Here is a 25,701-nt window from a genome sequence, read left to right as displayed (position 1 = left end):
GCCTTCTTGGCCGCCAGGGCACATTGCTGGCTCATGGTCATCCTGTTGTCCACCAGGACTCCCAGATCCCTTTCCACAGAGCTGCTCTCCAGGAGGTCAGCCCCCAACCTGTACTGATGCATGGGGTTATTCCTCCCCAGATGCAGTACCCTACACTTGCCCTTGTTGAATTTCATAAGGTTTCTCTCTGCCCAACTCTCCAGCCTGTCCAGGTCTCGCTGTATGGCGGCACTGTTTTAATTACAGGAATCTTAAACTAACCTTCCACTCACCTGAACATAACCTGACAAGAACACTGGTGACCCCAGCACATTAAACACTGTCCTTTCTAGCTGGAGAACACTCAGCCAGAGCCACTGTCTCAAGAGAATTTAGGGTGAGGGGAAAAAAAGGCTGAGCCCACATCCTGAAGTGAGATACATGTGTCTACCTACTTCGCAATTAAGCAGTGGAACTGAGGCACCCAATACTAGTGCTGGTTGAGTTATAAACAGAGAACACTGGGTCCTCAGTATTTACATCAAGAATCCAATAATCCATCAGGTGCAATGAATTACCATTACTCTTACAATACCCACAGCTCCTTTTCCCCCTTCTTCAATAAGAGGCATTTCCAAATCACCACCACCACCCCCCACCAAAGAAAGTGTCCAAGAGAATGTTAATTTTCATATCCACATTCACTGAGGGTCTAAGATTATTTCTGGTTTTGAGGGATCAATGATGAGGCTGAGAGAACACAGCACTATAACCAGTTAAACCCACTTTCCTGAACTTTCTTGAACAAAGTGCTGTGTGTTACTACTGAGAACAAAGTGTCACTTCTACAGCAGTATCCCCAGTTGGTGCCAGGGAATATGACAGAGCTGTAAATCACACAGTTGCTGAACTGCAGAAAGCTGATACATGCTTAACGTCTTGGTGTATATTTGGTAAGCCAGTGCTATGGAGTCAGTGTGAACACACAAGCTTCATCCATGTCACAAAAGACTCTGGTAACTCCACAGGCCCCACTGGTCTAGTCTTTATCATGACAAGTCTGGAGACAGGGACAGGCACCTCCTTGAGGAGTCATCTTAGGAACAACATCCCAATCAGTTTGGTCCCAGAGGTGCACAGGGTGGTGCTGGTCCCTGGCAGTGACCAAGAGGCTCACTGCAACCTCAGACACCTGAACCAGATGAGGCCTTCGTGGCTTTCTCAGCTCCACTCCTGTGCAACACAGGCACCCGATCCCTTCACTTGCTACATTTAAAAGAACAGGAAATAGAGCACTTATCAGGAATGCATCACTTTCTAAGCAATAAAAATACTTCACATATGGATCAAAGATGTAATTTAAACCTCCCAAGTCTCCCAACAATAGACGTAAATTATAAAGACATTAGTGATTTAAACAAAAAGAACAGGATACAGAATAATCCACCATGCAGAAGAAAACGTGCCTAAGCAGAAAGTGGTTAATCCCTGTAGAGCGGCTGGAGGAGGGGACATGTCCCTGAGCTCGTGCTGTAACCGACTCCTCCATCCAAGGATGAGGGAGGGCTGGGCATCAAGTCCCTACAGGTACTGCCAAGGGAAAATAATGATGTGATCTGCAGTGAGGAGGAGTATGTATACTGACACTGTCAATGTTCCCTTAGAGTATCACCCACAGAAAGACACAATTATTTATTGATGATAACAAAACCATCTAAAATAGACATGAGTTCCTACTGTTACACCCAGTAAGAAAAATGCCTTTCATATTTTCTTTTATTCTTTTTCAAGAACAGTTCAGAATAAAGTGTTTGCTATTACGCTGTCACTGCTGAAAATCTAATGACTTAGAAAAGGCACAGTACAAGACAGAAGAGGAAAAAAAAAAAGTCAGTGAGCTGCTAATGAAAGGAAATTTTAAGATCTTCCGGATGATATAAACTCATTCATAACTCATCAGTACACTACACTGACCTCTGAAAATTATAAATTTAAAAAAAAAAATCAGTCAGAACTTTGTAGAAAATATAAGTTTTACCACTGGTTTCAGTGGGCACGGCAGAAGGCCCTCAGAATATTTTTAGGCCCTCATGAAGTTAAATATTTTTCACATAATGCACCTGAAAGGATGAAGCCAGGTAATAACTATAGGACTATGTAAGAATTAGAGACACCACGTAAAAGCACTGTACATACAGCATGGGTAGCCTGTGGGATCCAGAGAATGGCGGATACACCATATACAGAGCCTCCGCTCCCTCATACTGGTGCATCTGTCCCCCGTAGTCCCCAGCCATTCCTTATATCTGCAAGAATATAATAGAAAGAAAAGGCATAACAGGGCGCTTCAAGACCTGAGAGAGGACGGGAGCACATGGTTCAGGGTTGCCACTCCCTCACCCAGGTACTACCCAACAACTCTGGGCCTTCAGTTCTCCACCGTGAAAAACAAACTTCTAAAGTTTAATGGCCATATGGGCATGGTACAAAATTCTTAGGCTTGACACAGTTTTTAGAAGGCAGGGGACCACTCCTGAATGGATTACAGTTAAGGTGCTTGTTCCAATCTGTTTTGTAATGTTTACCACTGCAATTATATATCGTGATAACCACAAAAGAGGTAATATGAATAAAATTGGATTTCTCAAGGAAGAAAAGATTGAAAGAGTTGAAAGAAAAAAGAACTCTCAAAAGCCTAAAAAGAAAGTTTTCTAGTCACCAGTTTTGTTGCCTGCAAAAAGAAATTAATATTCAAATATATGTTCCCCAATATCCATGTCAGAGGTAAAGGGAAACAGCATCCAGTTTCCAAAATATCTTTGTGGATGTATCAACTAAAGGATCAATGACTCAACTGGAAAACGGAATTGTAAGACTCCACTGGACACGATCCATGATAAGAGGACAACACGAAGAAGCAAAGAGTCATGCCACTCCCACTTCATTTGTGTGGAACACAAAATAAAACCATAGGTCAAAAACTGTCAAAGTTCTGATACTAAACATTTGTTTAATAGAGAAAGAAGTGCACATGCATATCCCAGATGGCTGGGAACAAAGAGCTACCATTAATCCAGCCAGCCCAGGGTTGCATTATTCCCTTCTGTTAAGCCACTTACGTATGTTCTACCCACTTGCATCAATGTGCAATTTCATAACCTAATCATTAAAGTGTGTTGATTTTATCTTCAGAAGGAAGGACAGTGGTAGTTTCAACTTTGCAGTCATAAAACCGATACAAGGAAGCAAAATGGAGAAGTTTCATTAAAAAGGAGTATTCATTAAAAATGGCAACATGGGGATGTAGATGCAGAGTTCCTGCTGGTACCACTTGTATGATAAATGCGCTAAGAAACCCAGTAGTTGGATGTGATTGCAACCAGCCTATAAATAGACAATTTCAATTGCTCATATAAATAATGTCTTTGAAAATGATCCATCACTCACGTTGTGTTCTGATTAAGGAGCCTTGCATGAAAAGTGTGAACTGAACAGAAATGCCCCTGAAATTTGCTTCCTCTCTTGCACAATACAACCACTTGCCACCTCAATCTCCATCCAACTGAGCACCTTCATTCTCACGGAAATCGGTGGGAGAAACTTAGCGCTTGTAAAAAGAAGGTCTAGTAGGCCTAATAAACTCATGATAGAAAACACAACTCACAATCAGTCAGTTTTAACTTTTGGTAAACAATTTTTGTTCTACTTAATAATTCAACCTTAAGGTGGAGCTTTTAACCATAAAATTTAAAGCTATTTTGTCACGTATCTGGTCACTAAACTAAAATCACATAACAGAAACTAAATTTGCTTCAGCCTTGAAAATGTCACAGATATTGAAACAACTTTGCTCAAACTCCAAACAAGAATTAAATTAAGGTCAGAGACAAACCACAAAATATTACATCCTAAAAATTATCTGCCAGAAATTTATGGGTATGTCAGAATTATAAGTATCATTGGCACATTTTAGTAACCACAGTTATATAAGTACAGTTACCTAAAGAGATGTTTAATAGAATAAACATTCTGAAACTCACTAAACTGCTACTTTTAATGAAAACTAAGGCTAGCACATTCACTCAAGAAAAATTTGCAATTCAAAGCAAGCATTTCAAACAAATGTCAGTGCACTATCACAATTTCAAGTGTTTTTTCCCCCCAACTCGATCACCAAAATACTATAAAAATAAAAAAAATATAATTGGTAAATCATTGCCACAGCAACTGACAGAGAAAGTACCCCTGAAACCTTGTCTGCTCTCTCAGAATGAAAGAAACTTAAAGCATAACACAAACATTAGAAACTAAATAAAAACAAAATAAAAAGTAAATATCAGTGTATTACTTGAAGGACAACAAAATCAGGATTCCACAGGAAGTGCTAAGAAAGAAAACACGTAAGCAATGCTACTTAGAAAGTAAGAATATATGAACAGTAGGTGACGAAATGTTTTACAGCTTTTAGGAAAATTTAGCAAATACTATTACTTAGTGTTTTGTATCTATTTTAAAATATTTTTTCCAAGTTAATTTCTGTTTTAACAAAATTGTGAACATACCCCGTGTTCCACTTAAAGCATCTTTCTACACTAAGTTACACACTCCATAAATATTCCACTAGATTTACCTAAATAAAAAAGCTAGAAAACACCAAATATAAGCTTGTGTGCCTATATGTGTGCACACATGGCCACAAAAACTGTATATTTTACTATTACACAGTTAGAAGAGAAGCATACATATGGCAAAAGCTGTGTTTGTGTGAGCACGAGTCTGAGCATGCACATAATATTGGTCCTTTCTCTACTTCATACACTCTCCTCCATCCACAGACACGCTCTAGAGTATTTTGAGACTGCCATGGGGTGATCATCAATGCAGACCAAGACCCCTGTGTTCCATGCATGCTCTTATGCTAAAAGGGCAGGAGGTCACTATTCTGCAAATCTAAAAAAAAGGTCATTTTTAAAATTATTTTCTTGTCCCTTAGAGGCCACTCTTGTAGCTTATTCCAGGCTTGTAATTCACAACCATTTATAGAACAACTACACAGATTATTTCATTTCTAGCTTTTTATTTATTTAAGACAGCATTTATACTGCTGCTCTGTAACAACACAAGACCCTGAGCTTTAATTCCGAGTGATCTGGGGTACAGTCCCACGTACATTTGTTTATGATCCCCAGCACATCATGACCAGCTAAATGTACTTGTGAATTCAATTAACTGCTGTTCACGTAAATTTGTCAGGACAGCTTTTTGTCCTGTGTCATGTGACAGTAATATTTCATCTTTGGGGTAACCAGGGCATCTACAGGAATGAATTAATTCCTGTTACTTTCAACTTTAAATCTACACAGTTTCTTGACCATTCCACAGTCAAGTTGTGCTCAGGTGGTTTTAGGTAACTGGCATCAAGCCCAGGTGTGAGGATACCATGAGCTGTAATTAGCACAGTGATGCACACAATTAACACCTCCTTCAAACTGCAGCAAACCACTCTCTAATAGCAGGAAGTCTTTGTCTCCTTTCTGCAGCACAGCTTTTATGTCAATGCACATTTCAAGCTTCCTTCCCTGTGAGACCAAGCTCTCTGCAGAGCTGGGAATGCGCACAGTGCAGGGAAGGAGGATGTCTACCACCCAACAAGCACTGCTGCCGGGCACTTGGCGCAGGCATACCACAAAGGATCTGAAACCCCACTTCACTCTTTCTTTTTGACCGAATCAAGCGTAGGCTTCCTACTCTCCTCTTCTAGGCCCTTACTAACCCTGTGCATCAGCTACTGTCGCACTGTGTTACTCCTCTCTGCCTCTGCTTTGCTGCCTGACCACAGTTCTCCAACAGCCTGTTTAGTATTTTTCCACACCGTCCTTTACACATGGATTGCATACATAAAAATTGTACCACTTTCCCTTCCTCATTCTTGCGGCAGACCAGTTTCTTGGATGGCATATAAAAGAAAGAGGCTGAGAGAGTTGGGGTTGTTCAGCCTGGAGAAGAAAAGCCTCCGGGGAGACCTTATAGCGGCCTTCCAGTATCTGAAGGGGACCTACAGGAGAGCTGGGGAGGGACTTTTTACAAGGACATGTAGTGACAGGACGAGGGGGAATGGCTTCAAACTGGAAGAGGGGAGATTTAAATTAGATATTAGGAAAAAAATTTTCACTGTGAGGGTGGTGAGGCACTGGAACAGGTTGCCCAGAGAAGCTGTGGAAGCTCCATCCCTGGAGGTGTTCAAGGCCAGGCTGGACGGGGCTTTGAGCAACAGGGGTTGGAACTAGATGGTCTTTAAGGTCTTTTCCAACTTAAACCATTCTATGATTCTATGCGCTGCATTAATACAACAAATTTTTATTATTTTTAAATTTAATTATCCCCTTAAGAAGAAGAGGGATTTAATTTGGGTGAGAGCGATATAAGGAAGAAAAATACAGTATTTATTCAGAGAAATTTCTGAATCTAAAACTCAGGAGAGATTTTCAAATTCATGTTCAGTCCTTCTACGCTTTTCTTACAAATTTTATACTAAAGTTTTGGGCTCCCCAGTTCAAGAGGGACAGGGAACTACTGGAGATAGTCCAGCGAAGGGCAACTAAGATGATTGAGGGATTGGAGCATCTCCCTTATGAGGAAAGGCTGAGAGAGCTGGGACTCTTTAGCCTGGAGAAGAGAAGGCTGAGGGGAGACCTTATTATGGCAGACAAGTATCTAAAGGGTGGGCTGAAGGAGGATGGAGCCAGACTCTTTTCAGTGGTTCCCAGTGACAGGACGAGGGGCAATGGGCACAAGCTGGAACATAAGAAGTTCCATTCAAATCCACGGAAAAACTTCTTTACGGTTAGGGTGACAGAGCACTGGCACAGGCTGCCCAGGGAGGGTGTGGAGTCCCCTTCTCTGGAGATTTTCAAGACCCGCCTGGATGCAGTCCTGAGTAATGTACTCTAGGCAATCCTGCTTCAGCAGGGGAGTTGGACTAGATGATCTCTAGAGGTCCCTTCCAACTCTGAAGATTCTGTGAAAAAGCTAAGTATACCCTGCTTTACACAGACACATGACCACCACTGCCATACAATGGCCAGATTTTTCTCCACTTGCTATGTGATCAAGCACCATGGGATGGAGCAGGACTTTTCCTGACTTACACAGTCAATGTAAGATTGAACCAGAGGGAGAGGTCCTGAGTTCAAAATCTATTAAGGAGACTCCTTAATAGTAAGCTAATAATCAAATGGGACAAGTAGGAGGAAAAACAGTGCTTGCAGAAGGATGTCTTTAGTCCCATGCTGCAATATGCCTGGTGATGCTCCACTGTCATTTCATGCTCCTAAAACACAACTTGCACAGTACAAGAGCTAGTTATTCATGCTTTGCTCTGCCCCAACTGTTTGTATGCAACGCTCACACAACCATTTCCATTAGGTTTTGTATACAACAGTAAACGAAACAAATCTAATACACAATGAGTGATGAGCTAGGATCCGCAAGTGTTAGAACACTGTATATAATAATAGTATGATAGCAATAGTGACTTGCTTAGCACAGTTTTCAGTAACCCCATTTGAAAAAGCATACATACACACTAAATTTAAAAATTAGATCTCCAATGAGTTTTCAAGAGAGAAGACTCTTCACATCTTTATCTAGAAAAGAAAGCAAGATCTGAAATGAGAAAACAGACATTGCTTAGTGTTAAAGAAAGCAAATATGGTTCCAAGTTAGCAACAAAACCATTACTGGGATGTACCAATCCGCTTAGCTGGTAAACATATATGGATGTCCAACATAGAAGTATGAATGGTTTTGGGGCACCTGTAGGACTCTGACAAGGAAGCAAATACTGATTTCAGAGATGCTATCTTTATCCTATATTTCCTCCCACAGAATCATAGAATAGTCTCAGTTGGAAGGGACCTCTAAGATCATCAAGTCCAACCATTAACTTAACACTGCCAAAACCACGCTTTAAACTTACCTATATCCTCCAAACTAGATGTTGGAGACGTGGATCTGAGAGATATATAATAAAGACACATGAAGCAAAGACGCTGTGGAACAGGATTATGTGGTGGCAGGGGGATAGGGGCAGGAAATAGGGAGAATTTGATAGTGAGAAAGCCTTGGGCTTGTGCTTTGACAAAGGACATTTTGTTGTTTAAACAACTGAGGCATACACTGCAGCTCAAGGCAATGTGCTACCTATGAAACATACGGAACTGACAGAGCCTTTAGGAAGCAAAACATCAGGCTGCTGTTCATTTTATACAATGTGCACAAATGGCACCATAGTATTTAGCAAAGATATTTAAATACATAATTTTCCCCCTCCTTTGACTTCGCAATGTATAAAAGAAGCAGTACTTGCCAAATTTTATGCCAAACTTGAAGGTCAAAGGCCAAACCATTTGTATTATGGTATTCTACAAGAAAACTTGCTAAACAAAATGTTCCACAAATAGTGTTACTGCATTTTGAACAACTCACTATGTAGAACATGCCCTGTCTTATTCATCTCTCATCCTCCAGAACAAATCTTCTATAGCACAAAAGGTAAACCCCATGAAATAACAGATGGGATGGAATTGTTCTGGCAAACTGGTAAGCAGATACTACAGCCTACAGATTCATGTCTATCACCTATAGCAGAGGCAGCATACCTCCCTAATCTAAATACAAATGTTGAAAAACAAAATAGCACAGCAACCAAAGTTGATCTTATCATAGACACAGATACTGAAATATTTTAGGGAAGGAAAATGAGAATTACTAAATAATGACTGTCAATATACATCTGCTCCAAAAAAAAAATTAAAATCCTTCCTATTTCTTTCAGTAATGTGCATACTCATTCAAAAAAATATCTATTATTTTATTCAAAATCATGAGTTATGAGCATCCTGATAAAAGCACTGGAAGGTTATTAGCTTCTCTGATCATGTTTAGATTCTATGGTATTACCGGGATCACTGAGATTATCAATGGTGAATGCGCACTTGGAGGCAGGTTAAAACAGAAAACACAGTATGACCTACAGGTTGTCAGACACAGGAAGAATTTGTTGTGTGTCAAATGTTAACCAGAAACAAGAGAGGAACTGAAAAACCTGGCTATAAAATGAAGAGAAATTAAAATAAAACAGAGAATAATCTGTATTTTATATCAACTAGTTCACAGCACTCACTGCAATCTGAGAGCATCTAGTAAGAAATCTTAGTACATTTATTCAATAATCATTGACATGTGCAAACTACTGCTTGCAGATAAATAACAGCCATATTTATTGTTATTAACATGAACATTTGGCTTCATTTCTATATTTATTTTGATAGAAAGTCTGTTTTGTCTGAAAAACCTGTTTTCTCTGGAATTTATTCACTACTACTTAGTTACATATCAAGAAGAAGATCTACTCTTTGCCTATAATGCATTTGTTTGGTCATGAAAGAAATATTAGATATTACATTAAAGCATTCCAAGTACGAGACTGCTGAATACTGGTCTGTCGAAAATAAGAGAAAAAAAAAAATTTAGCTCCATAGTTAGACCCCTATCTAGTCTCAAGCAGAACAGACTACGCTGACCTGAGTACCTGAGAAAGCAGGGGAAGCCAGGCTCCATCGCGGCCCCTGGCACAGTCCCAAATGGAACTGTTCCTAAACGGCAGTATGGATGAGGCCACAGTACTGGCTGCAGAAAGGGCTTAGCATATAGACACAAGCTCTGCTGTGGGACTTTACCGTACTCATCTTATTTACTAGCTGCATACACGAAATGAGTTTAAAGAAATTGGTCAGTCAGTCTAATAGCTCCACACCTTGCTAAGATATCTGAGCTCTTCATCAAACTAACTGGGCAATAGCCCATTAGGACAAATTTGATTCATATTTCAACACCAACCTCCGGTTTATGTTTCATATCTCTGAAACAAGATCAGCCCAAATAGCTGAAAAACCTACGACAATTACTGATACAAAACTATATTCTGAATACTTTCCAAAGGTAATACTAAAACAGCAGGAAAAATTACAATTTCCCATAAAGGGGTGTATGCAGTAATTTGTGAACTCAAAACACATTTATAAGACTCCTATTTTCTAAAGAGGTTGCTATCTAGCTTTACTGAATTGCACAATTTAAAAATAATTACTCTGTACATTTTAGTCAGTCGAGAAAATGCAGTCTAGAAATATGTGTTTGCAAGGACATCTAAACAAACACAGAAATAGAGATGAAACCTCGAGAAATCATCTAAATCATCCCTACACACTGTTGTGGTATGACTTACACCTCGATCCCTGCTGAAAAAGTCTAACCTTTCCTTAAAATTTCTGAGATAACACAATATTCCAGAGCAGTTTAGTCTATTGCTTCACTAAGTGTTTAGTTAGAAAGTCTTCCCCAAAGCGTAGCCTAAATATTTGCGTGTGTAAAATTTAGGCCAATCACTATTTGTTTATTTCCTTCCTTCCCTGCCACCTCCTTGCGACAAATATTGATAGCTCTCTCTATAGCAACCTATTGCACAGCACAAGACTTTACGTATTTCTTCCTACCATTGCTCTTCCCTCCTTTCTCTTGCCTTCTTTCCTCCCTTCCTCCACCACCTCAAACTCTGCCTTATCGTATGCAGCTACTAAATCTCTTCTTTTATTAAGCTTAGTGTTAAAGTGTTATGACAAAACAGCTTAAGCATAGACATATCTAAAATCTGGCATGACATTCATTTGCAACAGTTAGCCTACTTCTGTAACTCGGCTCCATAAATGAGCTCTGAAAAATCTGTATACAAGGAAAGACTGCTACAACTTGCTAGAACCTATATTTCAGATTTAGGAGGTTTGATGAAGGAATAAATGAATGTGGAAAGTGAACCACTTAAAAACTTCTAGAAGTAATGAGCAGATAACCTAAATTTTGTTTTCTTTTAAATAAGAATACTACTGTCTAACTACGCGCTGTAGTATGGAATAGTCATAGAATAGATGCAATGCAATTTAGAGAAGAAAAAGTTTCATGGGCAGAATTTTTCACTAGAACAAATAAAACAATCAAACCAGGAAGGAGGCACAAGCTTCTGAGCGCACAAGCTCTTCTTCAGATCTGCATCAAAAGCAACAAATCTCAAGGTAACAACAGGTCAGGAACAAGTACTCCAAGTTTAACGTCATGATGTCATTTTATTAGACATTCTGAACAAAACCAATGGTTAACATTTGGAAGCAAACGTGCACACTCTCTAAGCATCCCTAAGCCTACGTTACTACATCATTTTTCCATAGGAACTTTGCTCAAATTCCCAGACTATATGAGGAGACTAGCCAGAGCAAATTAAACTCTTGTTTCTGTGACTGTCTCAATTGCAGCAGAAATTTGTGGAGTGCACAGCAAATAATCTCTGCAAGAGAAACTAAAGAAAGGAAGCTGCATCCCTTGGTTATGGATTGGGTGGGAAACAGCTTCTATTGCTAACTTTCCACAGACCCAAAAGCCTTGTGGGACAGGCCACCGAAATCAGTTCTTCATTCTCAAGAGTTACACCTGTGCTTTCAGCAGGACCAGGACCACACCAAAGCCCAGCACTCCCTGTGACTCCTGGCTATAAGGTGCCTACAGCTCAGTGCACCGATAGATAACATATAGTGCATAGAATAGATAACGTATCATTACACAGCAGCCTAAGTTCAGTCCAGAGACAAGTCCCACCAGCTCTTGTGGCACCTGATATCAGAGGCTACTCTAGGGAAGACTCTGTGGCTCGTTTCTCCATGTGACACTGGCCATGGGTTAACCCTGCGTGAGCAGACAAATACACAAGTTTCACTAGGGCACACAGAGAAAAAACACAGTGTAGACACACCACAGGGCAGAGAGATATAATCACCTGATCCTTAAACTGCTGTGCACATACAACTACAGTCCTACTCCGCAGGAGTTTCAATCTTAAGTGCTTCAGAGAAAGAAAACGGGGATCTCATGTAGGGCATTCAACTTCTGATGCAGGCAAAATTAGTGATACACATTCTGACTTGAATATTGATGCTTTCCTTCCTATGAGCTCAGGATTCTCCTCATTCATTAATGGAAACAAGCGTTGGGAAATTCCTTGAGGTTTGTGAAGCATTTACGTTTTACATGTGGGGTAACTGTAAGAGAGACCATGACAAGGAAAGAATTTTCTCTGCAAGGACTCGAGAGTACAGACTATACAATGTATTTGTGCAAAATCACAAAATAAAGAAGGGAGTGTGTTCTCAGCAATTAGCGATTGAGGTAGTTGCTATCACAAAATACGGTGGAAGAGGCACAGCTGCACAGGAAAGCTGCGTGAAACAGAATCGTTGACTGCCCTGCAAGAGCAGGAAGCAAACGAAGGGCAGGTCCACTCACACGATGATGCATGGTACACGTCTGCACCCATGTACACCTGCAGCCCCACAGAAATCAGCGCAGCCCAACAATCCCTTCAGCAGGCTGAACTTAGGTAACATATTCTGCTTCTGTGACCTCCAGTAAGCCACAACTTGCCACGCTGACGTGCTACCATAAGCTTAGGTGCCTTCTTTACCGTGCTCTGTCATGCGATGTAGACACATCCTGAAGTTCTGACAGCACTTTTTCTTCTGGTTTTCCTTACCACTACAGTGGCAGCCTTAGTGCTTAACTAGGTTTTAGTATTAGATACTACTGTATGTCAGCTGACTATGTCCCTGTTTATTAAAAATAAAAATAAAAATGGAAGGATTGGGCATTTTAAATTATGGATTGACTATATGCATATAACGAAGAACAAAGACAAAGCCAACATCACTTGAATTCGGTTTGGGGGCTGTTCATCACGAGAAGCAGAACCAGTAACTGCTTGAATCACTACACTAGAATTACTGGTTCATCGATAAAGTTATTCTTCTTCCTTCTGTCACTATGACTCGATATGCTTCTACACCACCACTGCCTCCGACCTGAGCATTTTGAAGGGGAGTTTACAGTTACCTCATTCCTCACCATTATTTTGGGTACAACAACTTTTGGGTACAACTGTATAAAAGGGAATAGCACTTCATTTCAATTAGCTGCCTTTCTCTGACAATTTTTAACATGCCATAGGAAAGTGGGTGCCAAACTCTTTAAAAAATATCAATATAATTCAAGCAGATTGAAAATACAAATGAAATATTGTTTCTAGGGGCATATTCTATCCTTGACTAATAGTATCGATTTGCTCTTCCTAAATACTAGTTTATATTTAACAACTGAATTTAGTATCACCTATGTTCTTCCATACTTAAAATTTCAGAAAGCAATTAGCCATTCCTTCACTGACAGCCCTCCCATGGTCTAAATTCAGTAAAATTCCTCAATGTTTCTTAAGTAGGTTGTCACATTTTCTGTAGAAATCATTAAACTCAAAACTAGCAGTGATATATGTAAATGCTACTGCGGGCATGACTAATCCACAGTCCACACATCTGTTCAGAATAATGAAGCCCAAAACTTTTATCTTGTCACTTTCTTCCTAATGCCTTACGCAAAGATGAAGAATGAGATCAAGAATAGATAAATTGTTCTGGCAAACTTGCTCCCAGATTTTCCCTTTTATGAGGGCTGCACAGAACCTCCCTCCTCCTATCTGAACGTGTGCCGAAACGCAGGCATCTATCATATGCCAGGCAGAGGCGTGAGCCCTGTGCGTCAGACGAGGGGAGGTGAGAACACCCATCTCCGCTGCCTCGTGATGAGGGCACAGCCAACTCGGACAGGACACGGCTGGTCACACTGTAGGGACAGCCCTGTAACGTGGCCTGTGTGTGACAAAGTGTGCATGCGTGTGTCCAATCTCTGATGCAGTGGCACTGTGCTGCTTCTACCTGTGCAGTCACAGGGCTTGGAGGTCCGACAGGCAACCCACCACTGACGTCATCATTATTCATAATGATGCTATAAGGTACTAACTTGTTTGTGTAATGTTTCACTGTGTGCGTGTAGGATTTTAATAAAAACCACTAGTTTGAGGGGCTTAGAAATTAATCAGTGTGCTTCAGTTAAAAGATTAAATTATTTCTGAAAATTCCAAAATGACTGAAAACATCAGAGGTTTCCTATTAAGTGTTTTCTGCTGACTGAGGTTAACAGAAAATGTTTCTAACTTGCAGAAATTCTTGCTGGAAAATATTTAAATAATTGCATGGCTTGAGCAGAAGTTAACTAAATCAACTTCTCTATCAATTCAAATTAACTACCATCTGTGTTAAACAATTCCTTTATCACGGCTTTTGGGCATCTCAAGCAATTAAGAATAAAGAGAATGTTTCATCTCCTTCTTTCTCTTCAAATTGTTGACATTTTCTAAGTCTAAAATTTGTAGTGAAGTAAAATGAGTTTTGGTTCTTAGAAAACTTCTATACTTCCATAAAAAAAGAGGAAAAAAAATAAGAGACAAGCCAACTAAACACAGCCCCATCTTTATCAGAAATCACTACAATACATAAGTGATTTGACCTCTATACAAAAATATTTTGAATTTGAGTACCTGCTAAATGAATTAAATGCATCATTTTCAAAGTTCATAATAATTGTTTTCCTTCTTTCTCAGCCTTTCCTCTTCAGTTAATCAGCCATGTAAAAGCGACAGTTCTTAGCAGTGCGTGTAAAGGCAAAAAATATTTCCAAGTTCAACAACTGCAAATTAAAAAAAAAAGTTTCAAAGTAAAAAAAAAAGAATAATATTTGCTGCACAGAGACCTGTGCAACAGATGTCGTGAAATTTTCTCTTTCTCACTTAGATTGATGGCTGACACAGTAGGTGTATAATGTAAGCATCAATTTACTTTTAATGTGTTTCTCTCTTTTCTTTGGAGAAGTCCTTACCAGCATCCATGGTGATGAAGCCGGAAAGCTTTTGCCTTCTCTGCTCCCTTCTGTTCTTTCCACAGGAGTGATATCTCCTTAATTGCAAGTTTATTCCAGCTTCTCCCTGGAGGTTCAGCACTGATGTATGCTGCCTGTTGACTACGTTCAAATTACTTTTGTTTAGAGCTTTGTGGAGAAGCTGACAAAAAAATAAAGCTACTTCTCTTTCCAATTTGGTTGAGAGAATAATATTTAAAACTTCATTTACTTCCCTTCCACAGGACAAAAATACTATTTTGAAGATAGTCATTGACTGAAAGAGAGGAATGAGGAAGTTATCTCTGTTGCTGATAACGAGATGCTCCACAGCTACCTTTGAGCCTATCTACCAGTTCTTAGCTTGAGAAGGCTAACTCACAGCAACCTCAGTCACGTTCTCTTCACTCTTTCAGAAGCTCGAGCATATACATAACTGAAGTAACTTTATAGACTGTTATCTATTTCTTAATTAAGATGATATTATACATTTGTATATATTACTAGTAAATGGGTATGAATAGCCTCCGTAAATAGTATCTATCAAGTATAAATTTCAGCTCATTCTGTAGCAAACCCATGCTGGTTTTGTTGCATTATTCTAAACTCCTGCCAGTATTTAATGAGATAATTTACTTGTTTATCTATCTATCAAGATGCTGAAAAGCAGGAACCCAATGCTTCTGCTAACATACAGAACCACGTCAGCTTTTGAACCCTAAGTATCTCATACTTAGTCAGATGAAAACTAATCTCATCCATAGCAAGAGAGTATCTGTCTGTATTCAGAAACTGCACCTCTTGGCTACCTCAGCTTGTTCAGGAATTTCTGCTCATTTTTCACCTCATGAACATACTCACAGCTTTCTCTTCCACTTCATGCTGCTTCTTCCTCCATGCCCCACTTTCTTCCCATCCAAGTATCTTAATCACCTCAACAGTTTTTTTCTTTTGTCTTCATCTCAGTCCCACCAGATTTTAAGAGAAAAATTAAGGGTTAACTACTTGCAGCTGTCTCATTGTTCATTCTAGCTCTATAAAGTATTTTTAATCTCCTCTTCTTCCTAAACTGCTCTATTTAAGACTATGATATCTATTATTCTTTGTGCATAGTGTAGAACAATGGAGTGGATTATTAACTAGCCCTTAAGTAGCTATGTCATCAGCCCTACGGTATATGTGTATTTTACGTATAGAGCCCACATTGCATATATACACACATACCCATAAACACACAGAAGAGATACTAAATTAGATAGCTCAATAAATTTTAAAAATTGAAAATCAAGAACAATTAATTGATCCTAGCTTACTTACGCCTTTATCCTCTACATACCAATGACATTACATTAATACATTCACAGCATGTTAACAGGAACAGCTGTTAAATAATAAATGCCTTACTATATTGTTTTCAGCAGGTGCTTCAGCAATTAAACTCTGGCTGCTTAATTTCTAGCTCAGTTAAGAAAAATAACTATATCTTATGCCACCAAGTAAAATACTAGGCATTATCCAAAGAATAACAGAAACATCAAAATCAAGACATCCACTGTAGAAAATTATTGTTCTTTGTGAAGAAATGTGTGTCATCTCCTGGCTTCTCCCTGCTTATCACTGAAAGAGCTCAAAAAGCAGCTTTTAGCAGAATAGTCTAGGAGCCTTTGCTGCAGATACCATTGGGTGTTTTGCCTCAACTGGTGTCAGCATTTCAGCTCTTTCTCCATCCCACCACTGGCTAAAGGCAGCCACTACTACTCCTTTTCAGATGCAGTTATTTGAGAGCCACAGCACAGGTCAGTTGGAGACCCAATGAAAATCAACACACCAAAACCTCCTATATTTCTATTTTCTTTCAATCAATGCACCCTCAGGCAGCACAACTCCTAGGTCTATGCAAGCAAAGTAGAGACAACCTATGGGTAGAGGCACGACAGAGGCAGGGACCCTAAAATCACTCTCTCAGAATCAGTCTGCAGTATCACTAGATCAGATGCAACGTGAAACTACGTGCTACAGCTAACTCTCTGAATACTTGTTATTAACTTGGAGAAATGTTTGTCAGAAGCAAATCTTCAAAACCACTCAAGAATCAACAATTTTGCACATTTCAAATCTTAAAACAGCTTTCAGCTAAATAGCCTAAAATTAAAAGAAACACATAGTTGAGAAAAACCCCATGTTTCATTTGGTCAGCCTCTTATTTCCTAAACATGAGAATCAACTTCATTACAGAATGCTGTTAAGCTACCAAGCATAAAAAAACAGTTACTATTTGGCTTTTCCACTTGCAAGGTATCTTGACCACCTTAATGTATCCAAACAATTGTTCAATTAAAAAAAAGTATCTAAAAATATGGTTAGGCTGCAAACATCCCCATAAAGTGTTTGTATTATCAATATAATTCATTTCATATTTTTATATTTTATCAGTTTTCTTAGATGTACTGTACATCTCCAGTAGTCATTTAGTATTGAAGAAAAGTAACAACTACCACCTTTCATAGGCTTTCTTGTTTGAAAAATAATTATTTTGACTATTAAAGCTGCCAAAACTTAACAAAATAGTACATATAGTAGACTGCAATATTACCTTGTTCCAGCTTGAAATGTATTCACATGATTTACATCTGGACCGTACCATACAACTTAATTCATTATTCTGAATAAGACAGTTCTATTTTATCTTTCCACAGCAAGACCAAAACACATGAAATATTAATTGCCCATAGAAAATATTTCCCCAATAATTGTGTAAAAATTTCAGGCTTCTAACATGTTTTTATTTTCTTTTAAAGGAACACTAAAAATAACTGATTTTTTTTTTTCCTCAGCAAGTATTAGCTTTTCAAACAATCAAACTTTCCTACTGAAATGTAAAAGCTTATCACAAATCTGTTGTAAGGACCGCATTCATTAAAGTCAGCTATCAATCAGTCACAGTAAAACTTTCCTTAAAACACGCAATGTAATTTGCATAAAGCCCTGCTCACTTACCGAGTGCTAGTTAACGAATAGTTCCTTTCATTTCATGCTACAGTACCTCATGAAGTATTATCATTACTTAAAACATGAGAATATTTGGACTTCATTACATTTTCTTACTTACATACGCTATGCACCAGTCCCGCAAATGCAATCTCCATTTTTCTATGCAGATTAGTAATCCTGAGGATCTCCACTAGTATCTTTATGTTGACAAGGAACTATCTGACTGAGGTTGTAACTAGCAAAATTAGAAGTCTGGATAGACTTACTGCATTATGGAATACAAACTTCATTACATTTACTAAAAATGAAAACAGAAAGCATATTACAGTTAGATTTTAAACTTAGCATACTGAGATGACTAGGAACAGCTCACATCTCCCACTCTGCTGACTCTTAGGAGTCAGGTGCAAGTCTCATTACGTTTAGTGGTGGCTCTTACACCCCACATTTAGATTCATAGTATTTCAAACAAATAAGACTTAGGCCTCATGCTTCAGGAGAAAAAGCCCTCAAAAATGAAGCCTAAAGGCTATGATACAGCAGAACAATAAGTAGAGGCCAAGAATATTCATTTTTACTGATACAATATTTGGAGGGATCTGTTAAATAGTCTTCTGAGCCGGCACAAAACAAGTTAACTTAAAGAATACACAAATTGGCACCAAGCTAGGCAGGTGCAATCCTAGCGCAACACACCACCACCACGGCAATGCTGCTTCTAGGACCCAATCAGTCAGCTCTGCACACCAGAACAACGCATCATGTACACAAACCAGCTCCGTTTTCCAAAAACAAACGCCGTTTTGGAAAAAAAAAAAAAAAAAAAAAAAAAAAAGAGATTTCTAGCACGGTTGTACATTTTCTCATGCATAGATGATCACCAAACTGCTGTTTCAGGCTGTCTATGCAAGCAAGACAACCCTGCATCAGACAACATTCAGCTCTTGCTTTCAAAGTTCAGTTCTGTTAGGATTAAGATTATTTTCTTTAAAGGAAAAAAGAAAATCTCATTTTTTTCATAAATTCCAGAGCAACAAGAAGGCTTCATGCAAGTTCTGTGACTTGAAACCTTGGCTAAATTTTTCAGTAAACCAGATAACAAATTTGAGGCTAACGTAAGTCAGTAACCTTTAAAGAAGTATGACTAGCATTGTATTATGTTTTACATGACAATCACCATCAGCATTATGTTTCAGCTATTACGCAGACGAATGAAACACGCAACTTTATCCAACTTACCTGATGCCCGTCTGGTGAATCGGTTTATCACTGGAGCTGAAAGAAAACACAACATTTCAATTAGATTCTTTTTGTAATAGTCTAACACACCTGAAACATAACAATGTTATCTTCAAAGTGCAACAAGTACAAAACTCTGTTAACCATTATTTTTGTATCTTTACAGAAACCTATGTTGACTTCATACACACTTAAACTTTTAAGCAGCTTTGCAAGAAATACGGTAGATAACCAGTAAGCTTTCAAGACCATTTTCAGCTTCTTAAGAGTTAGTAACTTATCGCTGTTTGTGACTGGCTGCACAACACTTAGATCTGCATTTCCATTATTTATTGAGAGCACAGAAATCGGCATCTTGCAAACAATGATGCAAGCATGCATTTAAAAAAAAGATTTAAAAAACCCTTAGTTTTACTTTTACAAAGTATACCTATTGGAAATCTGGCACCAAAGACACTCCTATAGAGAAAAAGACTAATTTGCAATCTCATCCGAAACATCAACTTTTGCTTCGACTAACCTCTAAAACTCCTTGGGTAAGTCAGTAACAACGTCAACCCCTGCCCAAATCCCAGTTTTACAGTGCAAATGACCATTTTACAATGCCATCTTGGCACATCTCCAACTGCATGCTGCAAACATTTGGAGTCAAGACTCCTTCCTGTCTTGATTCCAAATGGGAGAGATCGCAAAATACATCTTAAAGCACACGGTTTTGCCTCTATTTCATTTCCGGGTTTAGCAGCTTCTTCAAGAGCTACTGGAGATAAAATAGATAAAGAAATAAAGTTTTATGTTTTGCCTTCCAAATACAACCTTCAGTCTGCTTCTAATTAGTATAAAACAGTGGTCTTGAACTCTACTTTCATGTGATATGTTAACTGCTGGAATAAACAGAAGAAAATTTGAATGACCTAATTTCAAACGTAGGCAGCAGCTACATTAAAAATGTATGCCCTTACAGTGCTTATTAACATTCAACCTTAAAAATTGCTCCTAATGTTTACATGGAATTGAAAAATGAAAAATATTGAACTTTTTTATTTTACCCCACTTAATTTTACATGGGAGTTATGCATCATTTCTTGAACATTTATGCCAAGATAAAGAGAAAAAAAAACGCTGAGAAAACAGGAGAGACAGCAACAGCCTGAGATGCAAAATGACTTTTTATTCCTTTGGGGAGGAAAAAAACAGAGAAAAGCTACAATTTCTGAACCACAGTCACAGATGGTTTGTGCAAGCACATACAGTAGTGACAAGTCCAAGTGGCGAGAAAGACACTGGGAAACCCGACTACAGCGGTTCCGAGTGCTAGTCATGAGCAAGGAAACCTCTGGTGAATAAGCTATCACAACCCCCAAACACATAAATAAATAAACAGGAGAGTACCATAACCAGAAAAGTTATTTTTAAATGTGAATTCTAATTCCCCCCAACATTTTTTAATAAAAAGACAAGAAATTTAGACACTTGTTTTTATTAGAGCAGATACATTTTACGCAACTGCTGTTTTGTAATACAGGGGGCTGTTTCATTCCTTAAAACTTTTCATTTTGTTGATAGGGTTACAGGCCAAATTCATTTCAGGACACTAGTTATGACTGTCTCCATCAGATCTCTCAGCTGTTACCTCCAGCGTGTAAATTAGCAGCAGTTCTCAGCAGATGTGCTCATATAAAAAAAAAATAATTGGAATTTGACATATTTCTGACAAGAACACAGAAGATAGTGCTCTGTTCCCATTCAAAAGCTTTCCCCAAACTCAGGGAGGATATTTGGCTTTGGCTGTCATTTCTGTACATCATTGGTAGATATGAAGATTTAACTCCTCTAGACAGCTATCTCAGCACATTTTACCAACACAAAAAATAATATAGCATTAAAAAAAAGAACATCTAACACAAAACTAACAGAATTTGGAGACTACTTCTCTTTCTCTTTGAAACAAGTTACCGGGACTGTCAAAGAGACAAGTCCTTTTGCACCTATTTCTAAATTTTCTCTTTCATTTGCCCGCAGGGAGCTTAATTTATTTTACAATAAAGTTTACAAATTATTTACTGTTCGGAAAAAAAATAAAAAAAGGCAAGAATACCAGAACCTTGATAAGCAACTATTTTTGAGTTCAAGTGAATAATCAGTGTTTGAGCAGCAACCAGGCAAAGCCTTCCTCCCCAGACTGGGATTTCATGAAGTTCATCCAAATGTGTTACTGGGATATTGTAGAAGCAGCACTGACAGTTCTTTGTTATGAAGCAAGCTGAACTACTCTCTATTTCTCCTGTAACAAATCGCAATATACTTTTGCTGCCCAAAAAGATGGGAGCGTTAGCTTCCAAGAAGATGTCAGAGAATCATCGGCCCTACAGAAATGTAGCTGGTATTTTCACTACAAAGTAGATACATGGTCAACCAGGTCATTATGATGGCTGGCAGGATAAGCATAGTAAGGTGGGCAGAAGAGAGTTTAAGATGAATTTTGTTGGAGCCACTAAAAATAATTAAATTATGTTTCAAACATGTCAGGAGGTGAAAGTCTTGGCTCAGAAACAAATGGACAAATCGATGGCAGAAATATTCAATGAGGGATATTAAAAGCTTCTCCTGGAGCCACGGAGCATCAGGAGCAGCAGAGAGATTTCCAGGAAGAAGCACTACTTGCTCTGCCTGTACTTACCATCTTCCCTGAGTAACCTTTTTTAGCCACTGTCCTCACTGAGTTCTGGACTCGGCTGACTCAGGTTTGGACTGAGATGACTGTCCTGATTCACAAGGCTCAAGTGAAAGTGGCACCCAGAGACTACCACACCACGAGACAGTCTCGGCATCCAACTTTAACTCTGAGGGCAGCTTTGAAATCCTGCTCACAGGCCACAGGGATATAGCACTTACCCTATGGGCTCAAGCACCGAGCTACACGCAGGCACAAGAAGCGGTGCTTAGGTCCTGTACTTCCCACCCTGCTGCTGCTCCCCAACACCCCGCTCACCCCTATCTTCCCAGCCACCTCCGCAAGCGGCTTCACCGAATCACAAAGTGGTCAGGGTTGGAAGGGACCTCTGGAGATCATCTAGTCCAACCCCCCTGCCAGAGGTCACCTACAGCAGGTTGCACAGGACGGCATCCAGGCGGGTTTTGAATATCTCCAGTGTGCGAGACTCCACAACCTCTCTGGGCAGCCTGTGCCAGTGCTCTGCCACCCTCAAAGTAAAGTCCTGAGGCTTCTCAGGACTTTCAGCGCTGGCCTGCAGGCGCAGCAGAAAGCAGCTGGCTGTATGTCTCTGTAGGCTGCCCGAGGACTGCTCCCTACCATGAGAAACCCAGGCAGCCCCATCAGAGCTACCCCATCCCCACCAATACCCCCCTTGCAACACTGCTGATGCATGCCAGCTCACAGCTCCACAGTATTCCAGCAAGGGTAAACTCAGGAAGGCAATGGGCCTGACGCAATACCCACGTGGTTATTGAAGTTAACTCTACAGCAAAAATATACTTTATCGTAAAGGTTATAGTGACATTGTGCTGAGGGTTGGTTGATCAGAATGATTCCATAAAACAACTTGCTAGAAAAAAAATGTTTAAAGCAACTTACAGTTACACACATACCCCCTGCCACAGACTTGTGCAAAATGTAAAAGGAACAAAAAACATGGATTGCAAAACCTCATCATTGCAAAATTCAGGGATTTTTCCCAATAAAGGGTAAACTGGCATGCAGATAAATTCAGAACGGGTCCAATGACATTTGATCTTTTTTCACAGTAGGACAAAAAGCACTGCACCACAACTGAGTAATGTCCTGCTGTGCACAGAGGATCTTGTTTTAAGTGTGTGCTGTCACTCCAATATTAGACGTGACTCTTCACGCTCTAGTTTGTCTCAACCAAAATCAATTACGACCTTACATAGTGGAAAATGAATAAAGGCAAAAAAAGAGAAATGACAGCCATTTGTATCCTGGCAAAGTTTTGAATAAATTATCTTTGAAACTGTGTAAGCTATCGATCCTTACATGACACATTACAGTTGTTTTGCTGTTAGCATTACATAGGAGAGAATTCCACTAAGATATTACCTGCTGGTAACTGGAATCCATGTTTGCAAATCATTGCTCAGATGACTGTATGAAGGTACAGTTTTTAAAGTATTTTGGCAATAAAGATCAAGTAAATAAGCAAATAATTGATGAGTGACCAAAAGAGGCTGAAGTGTTTTAATGTATCTATTCACCAATAATAAGCTCTGAAACCATCAAACAAGCACACATGAGAAATATTTCCATCACTCAACAACTGTCTAACCATTGCTCTTTTCCCCCCACTGTATTTTACCACTCATACTGCTTTTTACGAGTATTAAGCAGTCGTCACAACAGCCCTGCAAAACAGACCATAAAAAGCAGCACAATTTCGTAAGTCGAGGAGTAAATAGGGATCTACGGGGTTGTTTGCAAAGCACCAAGACTACGAAAGTAATGCTAAGAAAGGATCCCCAGCTGGGCATCCTCTATGCAGTTAACTTGTTCTGATAGCTTGAGCCGTCCCTTTTTGCAGACTCCCCATGTAAGTGCTCAAAGTCAAGTTTGCTTCAGAAACCGTCAGAGATGCTTGTGTCATTAACGTCACCTGGAATAAGAAGCTAAACACATCGCAGACATCAGACATGCAGCTTTCCTAAGAAGTCAGGGACTGTCAGCCTGGGATTTAACAAGAGGTTCTGCTTCTCAGGGGCTGCTAAGGACGTGCTCGAGCACTCTCTGACAACCAGATCTGTAAGCTGTGCTTTCTGCAGGCCTGCAAACCAAGGCAGAAGCACCACCCTGGGCTGTGCTGCAGAGTGCCTGGGACCCCACGTGTGACCAAGCCAGGGTGAGCAGACCCAGCTCCTTGCAGCTGCTCCCGTGGACGGCAGCCACCAGGAGACTGCTCAGGCCACATTTATGGCAACGCAAGGCAATGCTCTCACAGCCAAAACGCTTGCTCTGAGTGATAGAAGCTGGCAAGAGAGTAGTGATTAATCTTCAGTATTAGTGAAAATTAGAACACTTTGTACAAGCCCCACTTTCAATTAGCCACTGTAATTTCTTCATGTGGCAAAGGGCTAAACCCCCTTAAAAAACCCAACCAAACAAAAAAATTAAATTCAGCCATTACATGTCTAAAGCCCTCACATTTGGCAGCCCACAGTCAAAAAAAACCCAGCCCTATTTACAGAGCATCTTAAAGGGTAGACACGAACAGAAATATCTGCACCACAGCATGTCATCCTTGCATGGAAGATGCAAATGCCCCAAGTGGGCTTATGAAACAAGAGTCATAGCCAAATCATACATTTTTTTTCCTATCCTACTGAGGGCAAAGCAGTGTTAAGACTGTCAAGGACCTCACTAAGGTCAGAGTTAAACAAAGCCCAAATTTCAACAAGAGATTGAGAATTCTCTCTCAACACACCACATGATTTTATACAGTTTAACTCTACCAATTTCAGAAGAGTTATTCTTGGTTTACACATGTATTTTTTGTCACATATCTCAAAATCCCAGGCCAAGTTTCAACCAACGAACATCACGGGCACTATGGACTCCACCTTCTCAGTTCCAAGCTCACCTATTCCTCAAAGGTCCAGCAACTTTCAGAAATACTTTGAATTATGCCTATTGTAATCACATTCCTATATTATGCAAATTAACATTCGCTTCTCTTTTTTCATAAAGATTGTTAATTAGAATGAACCAATCAGAACAATAGAAAAAACAAATCTAAATGAATGCCTAAGGCATGCTTCAGTCAGACTTATGTTTTAATGTCCCAAATGGATGAAATACAGTTAACTCCCCATTACCCAAGACAATAATAGACTGGGATACCATGGATAATAGTAATATTAATAATTTGGAGCCCCTCTAATTTCATAGAATGATAGAATTGTTTAGGTCGGAAAAGACCTTTAAGATCATCGAGTCCAATCGTTAACCTAGTACTGCCAAGTCCACCACTAAACCATGTCCCTAACCACCACATCTGCATGTCTTTTAAATACTTCCAGGGATGGTGACTCAACCACTTCCCTGGGCAGCCTGTTCCAATGCTTGATAACTCCTTTGGGGAAGAAATTTTTCCTAATATCCAATCTAAACCTCCCCTGGCTCAACTTGAGGCCATTTCCTCTTGTCCTATCACTTGTCACCCGGGAGGAGAGACCGGCCCCTACCTGTCTACAACCTCCTTTCAGGTAGCTGTACAGAGCGATAAGGTCTCCCCTCAGCCCCCTTTTCTCCAGGCTAAACAACGCCAGTTCTCTCAGCCGCTCCTCATAGGACTTATGCTTCAGACCCCTCACCAGCTTTGTTGCCCTTCTCTGGACACGCTCCAGCACCTCTATGTCTTTCCCTCCATCGCAGGAAACTCTCACTTTAGTTCAGGATCGTTCCAAGTAGAATGATTATTTCAGAGCACTCAGAGGCTGAGACAGACATAAGATAATACAACTCTGTTAATGTACCTTCATACTAATAAGACCTCACAAAATCTCAAGGAAGGCAGGACACACACCACCACCACCACCTTGTGTGCTCTCATACCCGGGAGTCACCCCCAGCCAGAC

The 25,701-nt window shown here is 39.6% G+C and overlaps 1 protein-coding gene across 1 annotated transcript in view; it reads right to left on the bottom strand.

Moving 5' to 3' along the window:
* Window positions 1–19,449, bottom strand: part of PRKAR2B (protein kinase, cAMP-dependent, regulatory, type II, beta) — a 55,187-nt gene extending 35,738 nt beyond the window's left edge. The window contains exons 1-3 of the mRNA XM_009890859.1: window positions 19,226–19,449; window positions 19,096–19,131; window positions 2,176–2,285 (exon numbers count right to left, since the gene is read on the bottom strand). Of these exons, the coding sequence (XP_009889161.1) occupies window positions 2,176–2,285; window positions 19,096–19,131; window positions 19,226–19,449 (370 nt within the window). The remainder of the gene's footprint in view (window positions 1–2,175; window positions 2,286–19,095; window positions 19,132–19,225) is intronic.
* Between the last annotated feature and the right edge of the window lie 6,252 nt (window positions 19,450–25,701).

Source organism: Charadrius vociferus, unplaced genomic scaffold, assembly GCF_000708025.1.
Source record: "Charadrius vociferus isolate BGI_N301 unplaced genomic scaffold, ASM70802v2 scaffold958, whole genome shotgun sequence".
NCBI lineage: Eukaryota > Metazoa > Chordata > Aves > Charadriiformes > Charadriidae > Charadrius > Charadrius vociferus.
The sequence above is the reverse complement of the archived record's forward strand: the minus strand, read 5'-3'. Positions and strand labels throughout refer to the sequence as shown.